Genomic DNA, 15,532 nt, shown 5'->3' on the forward strand with positions numbered 1-15,532 from the left:
AGTCTAGCCTGATAACTTTATAACACCTTTATTTTACAAACATGCACCTAACCAGATGAGGAACAGGATAATTAGACCCAACTGGATATTTTGAAAACATAAGGTGTCAGGGGAATATATGTCTTATTGAGATGGAAAAAGCACAAAACATTTAGTAATGAGAGCTTTAAAGATTGTGAGAGGGCAGGCTGAGACTGTTGACAGAGAGAGAAACCATCTGTAAGCCTTTCCTTTGTTGAGCATAAACACAGCACAGCAACTCATACAGATTCTTCCTTCACCAGTATGTTTGTAGTGAATTAACATAACCCTTTCCTTCTGTTTCAGTATTATGTGTTTACTCAGTTTCCCTTTATCTAATATTACATTTTGTTTAAAGATCAGAAACCACTCAGTGTGACATATATGCAATATTAGGGGAAGTCAGAAGGGGTACAAAAACATTTTTTTACATCACTGTATTTACTGTTGTTTCACACCTTTGTTGGATTTTTCTCTTTTTAAACTGCTGCTAGAGGAGTGTGGTAGCCGTGTTAGTCCACTCTTAAGGTTATCAATAGAAATCAAACAAAATAAAACATGGAAAAGAAAATAAGATGATACCTTTTTTATTGGACATAACTTAATACATTTCTTGATTAGCTTTCGAAGGTTGCCCTTCTTCCTCAGATCGGAGGAAGAAGGGCAACCTTCGAAAGCTAATCAAGAAATGTATTAAGTTATGTCCAATAAAAAAGGTATCATCTTATTTTCTTTTCCATGTTTTATTTTGTTTGATTTCTATTGATAAACTGCTGCTGTAATAAGTACTTTGTTCTATATCAGCTTGGGCGCTCCATAAGTATGCATAAATAAATTTCAGTTGTTTCAATTCTGGCTCCTAGATTCTTAGGTTGGCTCCTAGGTTCTAAAAGAATTTGTCAAAGCCTGCTGTAGGGCCTGTTTGGTAGTGGGTTACAAATTTTAAGAGCAAGTTACATAAAGAAAGAGTACAAGCTGAATTTGCTTAAAGGTGTTTTTAGGGTATTTGAAACTGATCGCATTAAAGAATTTTCTCAGATGGCAAATTACATTCTTAAGTTTGTATTCCATTCCTTCATTAAAGCCAACGTGCACATTTTATTTTTATTTATAAATTTAGGAGGAAGAATATCCATCAAGAGAAGACTTCAATGATGCAGATCAACTTAGAGTTGGTAATGATGGCATTTTCATGTTGGCATTTTTCAGTAAGTAGTTTTTATGTATTATTTCTTTCCCATGTTTATTTAAAATTATCCTCATTGTTTTTAGTCCACTTATTGCCGCAATGGTCTTGAAGCTGGGCGCCATATACTAGCAGACCTTCCAGACCCTGTCTCTAGGATTCTTATTCTAGTCACCAGACATCACTCTTAATGACTACAATGGTTCTCTCCCGTCCCAGCAACTGTGAATGTTGACTGTTCAGTATCTCCAGTCCTCCCAGTTTGTGGAAGACCCAAGTCAAGGACAGGACCAGGGTCTTTACTACTACTACTACTTATAATTTCTATAGCGCTACTAGACGTACGCAGCGCTGTACACTTGAACATAAAGAGACAGTCCCTGCTCGACAGAGCTTACAATCTAATTAGGACAGACAAACAGGACAAACAAGAGATAAGGGAATATTAAAGTGAGGATGATAAAATAAGGGTTCTGAACAAGTGAACAAGGGTTAGGAGTTAAAAGCAGCATCAAAAAGGTGGGCTTTTAGCTTAGATTTGAAGAAGGTCAGAGATGGAGCTTGACGTAACGGCTCAGGAAGTTTATTCCAGGCATATGGTGCAGCAAGATAAAAGGAATGGAGTCTGGAGTTAGCAGTGGAGGAGAAGGGTGCAGATAAGAGAGATTTACCCAATATGCAGTATGGCCACTGACCCACCAGGTAGCGTCAGACGTTTTTAGCTGAATCACCAAGTGTATGCATGACTTTGTAAGAGGAAGAATCAAATTAATATGATGAGCTGTCTGTCTCAAAATCCTTGGTTTGTGAGGAAATATTACTTGTGTGAAGGTAGCAGTGTTGGCAAAATTTGTTAAGATAATTTCCCAATAAAAACAAACATATTCTTATCCTGCTGGTCCAGTTCAGATAGTTCATTATGCCCCCAATCAGCAGATGGAAGCAGAGAACACTGATGTTTCAGTGAAGTCAATACCAGTATAAGGAGTGGTGCAGCCCTGGAACTTACCAGCATTTCTCTGGTACAGATGAACTGGTACAGCAGGAGTTTGAAGGCAAGTCTCACTCCCAAGGGTGTAGTATATGGGCTGGGGCCAAATGTTTCAGTCTAGGGGTGAATGCATGTATTTTCCTCTGGTAGAGTATGGGGGTTGCTGTGTCTTCACAGCCACGAGTCCCTCCCAGTGGGTGCTCCCACAGTGTGGTCATGGGGTCAAGGAAGTCTCCCTTCTGTGTTGGGCATTTCTGTTTCGCCATACTCGGAGAAACAAGTGGGGAAGAGCAGTACCAATAGTATGGGCCAGGTGGCTTGGGGAGTCCGTAGTCTCTGATGGCCTAAGCTCTTTGATGGTGGCGTGTTCACTAGCTTTAGATAGAATCCTTGGACACATCACTGTTCCTGGGAGAAAGTGTAACTTTGTACACATGTAAATTGCTGGGTGTGTATCAGGGATGTGTGACCCCTCCTGAAAAGTGCCTGTGCTGCAGGCGGAAGGTGAGAGTATTTTCGGGGAGGTCACTAAGAAATCAGGGGCTGGGACTGCCAGCTTGGTGGGTGGATTTGGGAAGGGGCAGGGCCAAGAATAGAGAGTTGCACAGGGACAGAAAGCTTACCCATCTTACCCGCCCCCACTGGAATCTTTCCCGTCCCCACTCAGTCTCACAAGAATTTAATGGTACATAAAAAAAAATCCATTTGTCTCTCTGGCTCTTTCTGAGTTTGAGCCACAAAACTACAGGCAAGGAAGGAATAGATGTTGGAACTTGGAACACTCTGGTACGCACATGTAAGACTTGTCTCTGATTCACTGGCACTGTGTGCTGAGAGGTTGCCACATGCACGCACCAGTAGGTCAGGTGACATCTTGGTGCACAAGTTGGGCACGAAATCCCCATATTCTATAACACTGTGCCTGTGTCAGAGCTGAGGTCTGCACATCAGCCTGGGAGCAGAGAGGGTTAACAATTACATAGTAAGTGATGGCAGGTAAAAACCTGAACGGTCCATCCACACTGCCCAGTAGTCACACTTATTATCAATTCATAAGTAAATGAACAATGAACATGATATTATATACTTGATTATGGTCTTTCTTTGGTGTTTGTGGGACATAAACCATAGAAGTCGTCCTGGCCCTGTCCTTATGTTCCAACTGCTGGAGTTGCCTTCGAAGCCCACTATTTGTCTTCTCATTTGTGGGACACAGACCGTTAAAGTCTGTCCAGCACTGTCCTCATGTTCTAGCCACTAAAATTGCTGTCTAACCCTTTCCAGCCCATCCTAAACCAGATTGCCATATATGAGACACAGACCATATAAGTCTGCCCGGTTTCGGCCCTAGTTCATCACAATCAGTCACCATCTAAGCGTCACTCGACACATCCATACACATGTAGCCATTTAAGTTTAGGTTTTTTATAACTTCCATTTTCTAATTAGAGATACTCTGTGTTCATCCCACGCCTTTTTGAATTCCGTCACCATTTGAGTCTCTACCACCTCCTTAATGGAGACTTTCCGCATCTGTGCTGTTAAAGCAAGGAGGAGGAGACAGAACTCAAAGAACTTGGTACTCAGTAGGTGAGAGGCTGACGCAACTGCAGCGTACACTTCCACGGGAACCCCACAGGAATTGTTTCCATCCCCACAGAAATCCCGCAGAACTGCTTCCGTCCCCACAGGAACCTCATTCCCTTGCAAGTCTCTAGCCAGGAGTTAATAAAAGAGGTTGTATTGAGCAAATTATTGACATTGGTTGCCCATCCTCGTCAAGTCCCCGAGCACTGAGGCGGAAGTCTCTGAACCAAGAGAGGGAAAATTTGCAGTGTGTGTTCTCCGAGGACAAGCAGGCTGCTTGTTCTCACTGATGGGTGACGTCCACGGCAGCCCCTCCAATCGGAACTTCACTAGCAAAGGCCTTTGCTAGTCCTCGCGCGCCGGTGTGCACCGCGCATGCGCGGCCGTCTTCCCACCCGAACCGGCTTGTGTTCGTCAGTCTTCTTTTGTCCGCGCTTGGGACAGTCGTGTTTTGCCGCCGTTTCGTGCCCCTCAAGTTGACCCTCGTACGTCTTCGCGATTTCGCTAAAAAAAGAAAAAGAGACTTTGTCTCTTCCCGTGTGTCCAGTTTGTTTCCCCGGCGTAAGTTTCCTTTCACTTTCGGGGTAGGCCTTTTTTGTGGCCTCGGTACGGGTTTTTCTCTTTCCCTTATTTTTGGTGCCCTTCGTCACCATCGCAAATTTTGATTTGCCGGCGTGATTTTTCCGCCCATGTCATCGAAGTCTCCCAGCGGCTTCAAGAAGTGCACCCAGTGCGCCCGGGTAATCTCGCTCACTGATAGGCACGCGTCATGTCTTCAGTGTCTGGGGGCTGGGCACCGCCCGCAGGCCTGTAGTCTTTGTGCTCTTTTACAGAAGAGGACTCAGGTAGTGAGATTGGCCCAGTGGAACGTGTTGTTCTCGGGCTCTTCGTCGACAACAGCACCGGAGGCATCGAGTGCATCGACGTCGACAGCATCGAAGTCTTCGACCTCGGCATCGACTACATCGACAGCATCGAAGTTTTGACCCTCTGCATCGTCGGTACCGAGACATCGGAAGGCTGCGTCGGTGGTACCGGGACCTCCGCTGTTGCTGATGTCGTCGGACGGTGGTGCTTCGACTGGAGTGCAGGTGAGGGCTGTCCATTCCCCTGCTGGTGGCGGTGAGCCTTCGGGTGGGTCTCCTCCTACCTTGAGGGCTCCTGCGGTACAGCCCCCCCGAGACCGACCTTCTTCGGCCTCGGCCCCGAGGAAGAGACGGTTGGATTCTACGTCCTCCTCATCGGTACCGGTGACATGCTTCGTTTGAAGAAATCGAAGAAGCATCGACACCGGTCTCCTTCCTGCATCGGTACCGAGAGCTCTGGGTCGCCGAGGGAGTCGGCACCCAGTAGGCATTGGCACCGGGAGGATCGCTCACCTTCTGTTCAGGAGGTGTCGATGCGCTCCACCTTGGACAGCCCGGAACTGCCTCCATGCCCGGAACAGACTCTGACCTCGACGCCTGCATCGGCTTCCATGTCTTTCTCCACAGCCGCTCTGCACGAGAGTCTCCGGGCCGTTCTCCCAGAGATCCTGGGAGAGCTGTTGCGCCCTTCCCCTCCGGTACCAGGGGTGCTTGCGCCACCGGTACCGTCGAGTGAGGCGCCGGCTGGCCCTTTGCCCGGGGTGAGGTCTCCGACATCGGTACCTCTTGCGGTACCGGCTGCCTCCCAGGAAGACTCCCCGACGACGTCGGCGGAGGGAGCTTTGCCGGTGCTGGCGAGGGAGTCTACCTCTCGACGCTCCCACCATGGCTGTGTTTCCACGGAGTCGAGTCGGGCACGGCTTCAGTCACAGGTTCATGAACTTGTGTCTGATACCGATGGTGAGGCCTTGTGGGAGGAGGAGAAGGACATCAGATATTTCTCTGACAAGGAGTCTGATGGCCTTCCTTCTGATCCCACTCCCTCCCCTGAAAGGCAGCTTTCTCCTCCCGAGAGTCTGTCTTTTGCGGCCTTTGTCCGGGAGATGTCTACGGCCATCCCCTTCCCGGTGGTCGTGGAGGATGAGCCCAGGGCTGAAATGTTTGAGCTCTTGGACTATCCTTCTCCACCTAAGGAAGCGTCCACAGTACCCATGCATCATGTCCTAAAAAAGACATTGCTGGCGAACTGGACCAAGCCTTTAACTAATCCCCACATTCCCAAGAAGATCGAGTCCCAGTACCGGATCCATGGGAACCCAGAACTGATGCACACTCAGTTGCCTCACGACTCTGGTGTGGTGGATCTGGCCCTAAACAAGGCTAAGAGTTCTAGGGAGCATGCTTCGGCGCCCCCGGGCAAGGACTCTAGAACCTTAGACTTCTTTGGGAGGAAGGCCTACCATTCTTCTATGCTCGTGGCCAAGATTCAGCCAGCAGCGGATTGCGGACTCCCCTTGCCGAGCAGACAACATTTTTGGAGAGAAAGTCGAACAGGTGGTAGAGCAGCTCCACCAGCGGGATACCGCTTTCGACAAGTTCTCCCGCCGGCAGCCTTCAGCATCTACCTCCTCAGGTAGACGTTTTTATGGGGGAAGGAGGGCTGTTCCCTACTCTTCTGGTAACCGTAGGTACAATCCTCCTTCTCGACAGCCTGCAGCCCAGGCTAAGCCCCAGCGCGCTCGCTCTCGTCAGCAGCGTGCGCCTCAGCAAGGCCCCACGGCTCCCCAGCAAAAGCAGGGGACGAGCTTTTGACTGGCTCCAGCAGAGCATAGCCGACGTCAATGTGTCCGTGCCGGGCGATCTGCCGGTCGGGGGGAGGTTGAAAGTTTTTCACCAACGGTGGCCTCTTATAACCTCCGACCGTTGGGTTCTTCAAATAGTCTGGCAAGGATACACCCTCAATTTGGCCTCAAAGCCTACAAATTGCCCTCCGGGAGCTCAGTCCTACAGCTTCCAGCACAAGCAGGTACTTGCAGAGGAACTCTCCGTCCTTCTCAGCGCCAATGCGGTCGAGCCCGTGCCATCCGGGCAAGAAGGGCTGGGATTCTATTCCAGGTACTTCCTTGTGGAAAAGAAAACAGGGGGGATGCGTCCCATCCTAGACCTAAGGGCCCTGAACAAATATCTGGTCAAGGAAAAGTTCAGGATGCTTTCCCTGGGCACCCTTTTTCCCATGATTCAGGAAAACGATTGGCTATGCTCTCTGGACTTGAAGGATGCCTACACGCACATCCCGATATTGCCAGCTCACAGGCAGTATCTGCGATTTCAGATGGGCACACGTCACTTCCAGTACTGTGTGCTACCCTTTGGGTTCGCCTCTGCGCCCAGAGTGTTCACAAAGTGCCTGGCTGTAGTAGCAGCAGCGCTTCGCAGGCTGGGAGTACACGTGTTCCCTTATCTCGACGATTGGCTGGTAAAGAACACATCCGAGGCAGGAGCTCTACAGTCCATGCAGATGACTATTCGCCTCCTGGAGCTACTGAGGTTTGTGATAAATTATCCAAAGTCCCATCTTCTCCCAGTACAGAGACTCAAATTCATAGGAGCTCGGCTGGATTCTCGGACAGCTCGTGCCTATCTCCCGGAGACGAGGGCCAACAATCTGCTGTCCCTCGTCTCCCGAGTACGAGCGTCCCAGCAGATCACAGCTCGGCAGATGTTGAGATTGCTTGGCCACATGGCCTCCACAGTCCATGTGACTCCCATGGCTCGTCTTCACATGCGATCTGCTCAATGGACCCTAGCTTCCCAGTGGTTTCAGGCTGCTGGGGATCTAGAGGACGTGATCCACCTGTCCACGAGTTTTCTCAAATCCCTGTGCTGGTGGACGATTTGGGCCAATTTGACTCTGGGACGCCCCTTCCAAATTCCTCAGCCACAAAAGGTGCTGACTACGGATGCGTCTCTCCTGGGGTGGGGAGCTCATGTCGATGGACTTCACACTCAAGGAAGCAGGTCCCTCCAGGAACGCGATCTGGAGATCAATCTCCTGGAGTTATGAGCGGTCTGGAACGCTCTGAAGGCTTTATTGAAGATACCGTGTATGAACAAATCGCCCGACACAGGCCGTGTTTCGCCCACCTAGGGCTGCGTCAGGGGCTACAATGAACAAATATATAATAATTATCATAGATCATAATAAATAAAATATAACACACATACGAACATAATATATCAAATATATGAATTGACAAAAAACAATTAATAAAATATGGAATATTACTAGGTATACATAGAGAGTATACTAAAATAATTACATGAATAAACATATCGATACGCACTGTCCAATATAAATAATATATATATATATATATATATATATATACATGTACATAAAAGAGCATATATAAGAATATATATCTATATATAAAAGAAGTATATATAATGCAACAATTATATGACAGTGCATATAAACATATATATAAAAGCATAATAAAATCTGACATCACGTAACAGCAAATCAAGGGCACTGGTATAGGTTATGAACTTCAATACAAATATGTATATAAAAAAATTTATAAATGAGATAATAAAAGGCACATACCTAATTTGAAACCTTCGTAAAGGGGCAAATATGGTGCATAAAAGTAAAAAAAAAACCAGCTAAAACGGGAATCCCTATAATCATGAATCAAAAAGAATTAATAAAAAGCAAAAAATAAAATTAGAGCGGATCAAGACTAATAATATGACATTAGTTTAGGTATCATAGGGGGTATTGACACTACATTGTGTATTGACATGACTAGTGCAATGTGTTTATAAAAAATACTATATACAAAACGTCTTGCAATCAAAACAACATCATGGCACAGCAATGTCACATATATAAACACTAAGTGCAATGTAATAATAAAATATCTAAAATGTTACAAGTGCCGTGTTATAAAATGATGCACTTATTGTTATGTATGACAAACAATTATCAGTGCCCTTAAAGGCTGACAGAAGCGCAATGAAATATTAATACAGCATCAGAGGAGAATTAAACCACCACGTTGCCAGTAAACTTCCTGCTATACTACTTCAAGTGATTGTATGTAAAAACAGGGATGATTACAACATTAAAGCAGGGACCACAAAAAGTGTGGATATCGACATCTCTAAAAAGCAAAACTGCTACAGTCTGAAGATTAAAAACAAAAGTGCAATACTGCTTCAAGTGAATATGTATGAAAACAAGTAAATGCCAATAGTGCAATGATGCGCATACATAAAATGTGTCTCAAAACAAAAATATACTTACTGTGGTCTCTAGCATACACAAATGGACACACCATTATTGAAGCTGGAAAAACTATTGCAAGTGTCCTGTGATGTTTATATGCATCATTTCCGGGTCAAAGTTCAAAAAAGCAACAAATTAAATTAAAGAATGCCAGAGACTAAAAAAAGGGGAAATAGCTATGAGTCAAATCAAATTTATATGCAATGATCGATTAATAAATGCAGTGAAGAAAATACTGAATAAAAAACAATAATGAATGTGATCTGATGTAACACAGGATATGTAAATTATATTGATGACTAGCCGTTGAGCCCGTAAAAATGGGCTGGTATTGAGGTTTTCCTCCCCCCGCGGTCACCACCGCTCCCCTCCCCCCCGCGAAGTCGCCGCCGCCGCCACCCCTCCACCTGGCCCAGGCCCTCTCTTTACTTTTGAACTTACACATCCATTCGCCGAATGCAGCAAGGCACATCAGCTGAGCTGCCCCTTCCTTCTCTGCCTGTGTGTGTCCCGCCCTCGCTGACGTTACGTCACAGGAGGGCGGGGCCACAGGCAAAGAAGGAAGGGCTCACTGCAGCTCAGCTGATGTGCGTTGCTGCGTTCGGCGAATGGATGTGTAAGTTCAGAAGGGAAGAGAGGGCCCGGGCCGGGTGGAGGGGTGGCGGCAGCAACCTCGGCGGCGCAGTTTCCCTCTCTGTCCCGCCCCCCCCCCGTCATCACGTATTGACGCGGGGGCGGGACAGAGGGAAGTCTCTACTGCGCATTTGCGAGTGAGTCGGTCACTCGCCATTTATATGTTTGATGGGACTATGTGCGGTAAAGAATAAAATTTAAAAAAATGAAAATAAATTGAATTAAAATAAAAAAAATATGAACTTATACACCTCTTCTGCTGGGAGACCGTTTGATTTGTATAAAAACCACTGAAAACAAAAATGTAAAAAATATGTATGTGAACACCCTAAGTAAAAAAAGAGCATGTCAGTGAGCCATATATATAGAAAATGCACAACAATAAAAATATAAGAACAAATTAAAAACCAAATATATATATATATATATATATATATATATATATATATATATATATATACAGTGGGGGAAATAAGTATTTGATCCCTTGCTGATTTTGTAAGTTTGCCCACTGACAAAGACATGAGCAGCCCATAATTGAAGGGTAGGTTATTGGTAACAGTGAGAGATAGCACATCACAAATTAAATCCGGAAAATCACATTGTGGAAAGTATATGAATTTATTTGCATTCTGCAGAGGGAAATAAGTATTTGATCCCCCACCAACCAGTAAGAGATCTGGCCCCTACAGACCAGGTAGATGCTCCAAATCAACTCGTTACCTGCATGACAGACAGCTGTCGGCAATGGTCACCTGTATGAAAGACACCTGTCCACAGACTCAGTGAATCAGTCAGACTCTAACCTCTACAAAATGGCCAAGAGCAAGGAGCTGTCTAAGGATGTCAGGGACAAGATCATACACCTGCACAAGGCTGGAATGGGCTACAAAACCATCAGTAAGACGCTGGGCGAGAAGGAGACAACTGTTGGTGCCATAGTAAGAAAATGGAAGAAGTACAAAATGACTGTCAATCGACAAAGATCTGGGGCTCCACGCAAAATCTCACCTCGTGGGGTATCCTTGATCATGAGGAAGGTTAGAAATCAGCCTACAACTACAAGGGGGGAACTTGTCAATGATCTCAAGGCAGCTGGGACCACTGTCACCACGAAAACCATTGGTAACACATTACGACATAACGGATTGCAATCCTGCAGTGCCCGCAAGGTCCCCCTGCTCCGCAAGGCACATGTGACGGCCCGTCTGAAGTTTGCCAGTGCACACCTGGATGATGCGGAGAGTGATTGGGAGAAGGTGCTGTGGTCAGATGAGACAAAAATTGAGCTCTTTGGCATGAACTCAACTCGCCGTGTTTGGAGGAAGAGAAATGCTGCCTATGACCCAAAGAACACCGTCCCCACTGTCAAGCATGGAGGTGGAAATGTTATGTTTTGGGGGTGTTTCTCTGCTAAGGGCACAGGACTACTTCACCGCATCAATGGGAGAATGGATGGGGCCATGTACCGTACAATTCTGAGTGACAACCTCCTTCCCTCCGCCAGGGCCTTAAAAATGGGTCGTGGCTGGGTCTTCCAGCACGACAATGACCCAAAACATACAGCCAAGGCAACAAAGGAGTGGCTCAGGAAGAAGCACATTAGGGTCATGGAGTGGCCTAGCCAGTCACCAGACCTTAATCCCATTGAAAACTTATGGAGGGAGCTGAAGCTGCAAGTTGCCAAGCGACAGCCCAGAACTCTTAATGATTTAGAGATGATCTGCAAAGAGGAGTGGACCAAAATTCCTCCTGACATGTGTGCAAACCTCATCATCAACTACAGAAGACGTCTGACCGCTGTGCTTGCCAACAAGGGTTTTGCCACCAAGTATTAGGTCTTGTTTGCCAGAGGGATTAAATACTTATTTCCCTCTGCAGAATGCAAATAAATTCATATACTTTCCACAATGTGATTTTCCGGATTTAATTTGTGATGTGCTATCTCTCACTGTTACCAATAACCTACCCTTCAATTATGGGCTGCTCATGTCTTTGTCAGTGGGCAAACTTACAAAATCAGCAAGGGATCAAATACTTATTTCCCCCACTGTATATATATTGTGAATAAAAAATGAAAGAATAAAAAAAATAAAAATAAAAAAAAGAACAATATTATTTCACAGGAATACTGATAGGTCAGTCTCCATGTTCAGACCCTGAGGATGTAATGCAAAAACGCAGTTCTTCAAAAAGATGTCCTAAGGTTTTTGAATGTTCCACCAGTGGTTTCTCAAGTGCATTCCTTGTTATAGCACTTTTATGCTCGATTATTCTAGTGTTAAATTGTCTCTTGGTTTTACCTATATAGGCTAAACCACACGGACAGATAACCACATAAATAACGTTTTTGCATTTGTGCACAAAAAGAACTGGAGAGGTGGAACAGTAGACACCCTCCTCCTAAGAAAGGAACAACAATTCATTTTTGAGTTACAAACATTACATCCTCAGGGTCTGAACATGGATACTGACCTATCAGTATTCCTGTGAAATAATATTGTTCTTTTTTTTTTTTATTCTTTCATTTTTTATTCACAATATATATATATATATATATATATTTGGTTTTTAATTTGTTCTTATATTTTTATTGTTGTGCATTTTCTATATATATGGCTCACTGACATGCTCTTTTTTACTTAGGGTGTTCACATACATATTTTTTACATTTTTGTTTTCAGTGGTTTTTATACAAATCAAACGGTCTCCCAGCAGAAGAGGTGTATAGGTTCATATTTTTTTTATTTTAATTTTAATTCAATTTATTTTCATTTTTTAAAATTTTATTCTTTACCGCACATAGTCCCATCATCAATATAATTTACATATCCTGTGTTACATCAGATCACATTCATTATTGTTTTTTATTCAGTATTTTCTTCACTGCATTTATTAATCAATCATTGCATATAAATTTGATTTGATTCATAGCTATTTCCCCTTTTTTTAGTCTCTGGCATTCTTTAATTTAATTTGTTGCTTTTTTGAACTTTGACCCGGAAATGATGCATATAAACATCACAGGACTCTTGCAATAGTTTTTCCAGCTTCAATAATGGTGTGTCCATTTGTGTATGCTAGAGACCACAGTAAGTATATTTTGTTTTGAGACACATTTTATGTATGCGCATCATTGCACTATTGGCATTTACTTGTTTTCATACATATTCACTTGAAGCAGTATTGCACTTTTGTTTTTAATCTTCAGACTGTAGCAGTTTTGCTTTTTAGAGATGTTGATATCCACACTTTTTGTGGTCCCTGCTTTAATGTTGTAATCATCCCTGTTTTTACATACAATCACTTGAAGTAGTATAGCAGGAAGTTTACTGGCAACGTGGTGGTTTAATTCTCCTCTGATGCTGTATTAATATTTCATTGCGCTTCTGTCAGCCTTTAAGGGCACTGATAATTGTTTGTCATACAAAACAATAAGTGCATCATTTTATAACACGGCACTTGTAACATTTTAGATATTTTATTATTGCATTGCACTTAGTGTTTATATATGTGACATTGCTGTGCCATGATGTTGTTTTGATTGCAAGACGTTTTGTATATAGTATTTTTTATAAACACATTGCACTAGTCATGTCAATACACAATGTAGTGTCAATACCCCCTATGATACCTAAACTAATGTCATATTATTAGTCTTGATCCGCTCTAATTTTATTTTTTGCTTTTATTAATTCTTTTTGATTCATGATTATAGGGATTCCCGTTTTAGCTGGTTTTTTCTTGACTTTTATGCACCATATTTGCCCCTTTACGAAGATTTCAAATTAGGTATGTGCCTTTTATCTCATTTATAAATTTTTTTATATGCATATTTGTATTGAAGTTCATAACCTATACCAGTGCCCTTGATTTGCTGTTACGTGATGTCAGATTTTATTATGCTTTTATATATATGTTTATATGCACTGTCATATAATTGTTGCATTATATATACTTCTTTTATATATATATATTCTTATATATGCTCTTTTATGTACATGTATATATATATATATATTATTTATATTGGACAGTGCGTATCGATATGTTTATTCATGTAATTATTTTAGTATACTCTCTATGTATACCTAGTAATATTCCATATTTTATTAATTGTTTTTTGTCAATTCATATATTTGATATATTATGTTCGTATGTGTGTTATATTTTATTTATTATGATCTATGATAATTATTATATATTTGTTCATTGTAGCCCCTGACGCAGCCCTAGGTGGGCGAAACACGGCCTGTGTCGGGCGATTTGTTCATACACGGTATCTTCAATAAAATCTTTTTGTTGTGACATTGATCTGATGGCTTTCTTTCCCATATTGGATTTTGCAGATCGTTTGCCTTGTTGTTTTTTGGGTCGCTCTGAAGGCTTTCAGAGATCGGCTGTCCCATCAAATTATCCAAATTCAGACAGACAACCAGGTTGCCATGTATTACATCAACAAGCAGGGGGGCACCGGATCTCGCCCCCTATGTCAGGAAGCCGTCAGCATGTGGCTCTGGGCTCGCCGTTACGGCATGTGGCTCCAAGCCACATATCTGGCAGGCGTAAACAACAGTCTGACCGACAGGTTGAGCAGGATTATGCAACCTCACGAGTGGTCGCTCAACTCCAGAGTAGTGTGCCAGATCTTCCAGGTGTGGGGCACCCCCTTGTTAGATCTCTTTGCATCTCGAGCCAACCACAAGGTCCCTCAGTTCTGTTCCAGACTTCAGGCCCACGGCATACTGGCATCGGATGCCTTCCTTCTGGATTGGGGGGAAGGCCTGCTGTATGCTTATCCTCCCATACCTCTGGTGGGGAAGACTTTGTTGAAACTCAAGCAAGACCGAGGCACCATGATTCTGATTGCTCCTTTTTGGCCGCGTCAGATCTGGTTCCCTCTTCTTCTGGAGTTGTCCTCCGAAGAACCCTGGCGATTGGAGTGTTTTCCGACCCTCATCACACAGGACGAAGGGGCGCTTCTGCATCCCAACCTCCGGTCTCTGGCTCTCACGGCCTGGATGTTGAGAGCGTAGACTTTGCCTCTTTGGGTCTGTCAGAGGGTGTCTCCCGTGTCTTGCTTGCTTCCAGGAAAGATTCCACTAAGAGCAGTTACTTCTTTTTATGGAGGAGGTTTGCCGTCTGGTGTGACAGCAAGGCCTTAGATCCTCGCTCTTGTCCTACACAGACCCTGCTTGAATACCTTCTGCACTTGTCTGAGTCTGGTCTCAAGACCAACTCTGTAAGGGTTCACCTTAGCGCAATCAGTGTATACCATTACCGTGTGGAAGGTAAGCCGATCTCAGGACAGCCTTTAGTTGTTCGCTTCATGAGAGGTTTGCTTTTGTCAAAGCCCCCCGTCAAACCTCCTACAGTGTCATGGGATCTCAATGTCGTTCTCACCCAGCTGATGAAACCTCCTTTTGAGCCACTGAACTCCTGCCATCTGAAGTACTTGACCTGGAAGGTCATTTTCTTGGTGGCAGTTACTTCAGCTCGTAGAGTCAGTGAGCTTCAGGCCCTGGTAGCCCAGGCCCCTTACACCAAATTTCATCATAATAGAGTAGTCCTCCGCACTCACCCTAAGTTCTTGCCGAAGGTAGTGTCGGAGTTCCATCTGAACCAGTCAATTGTCTTGCCAACATTTTTTCCCCGTCCTCATTCCTGCCCTGCTGAACGTCAGCTGCACACATTGGACTGCAAAAGAGCATTGGCCTTCTATCTGGAGCGGACACAGCCCAACAGACAGTCCGCCCAATTGTTTGTTTCTTTTGATCCCAACAGGAGGGGAGTGGCTGTGGGGAAACGCACCATATCCAATTGGCTAGCAGATTGCATTTCCTTCACTTACGCCCAGGCTGGGCTGGCTTTTGAGGGTCATGTCACGGCTCACAATGTCAGAGCCATGGCTGCGTCAGTGGCCCACTTGAAGTCAGCCACTATTGAAGAGATCTGCA

General features: G+C 44.3%; 1 protein-coding gene across 1 annotated transcript in view; it reads left to right on the forward strand.

Moving 5' to 3' along the window:
• The window catches only part of NDFIP2 (Nedd4 family interacting protein 2), a 211,043-nt gene that overhangs the window by 133,000 nt on the left and 62,511 nt on the right, over window positions 1-15,532 (forward strand). Inside the window, exon 4 of the mRNA XM_030200624.1 lies at window positions 1,142-1,229. Within this exon, the coding sequence (XP_030056484.1) occupies window positions 1,142-1,229 (88 nt within the window). The remainder of the gene's footprint in view (window positions 1-1,141; window positions 1,230-15,532) is intronic.

The sequence above is a fragment of the Microcaecilia unicolor genome, chromosome 4 (genome assembly GCF_901765095.1).
Source record: "Microcaecilia unicolor chromosome 4, aMicUni1.1, whole genome shotgun sequence".
NCBI lineage: Eukaryota > Metazoa > Chordata > Amphibia > Gymnophiona > Siphonopidae > Microcaecilia > Microcaecilia unicolor.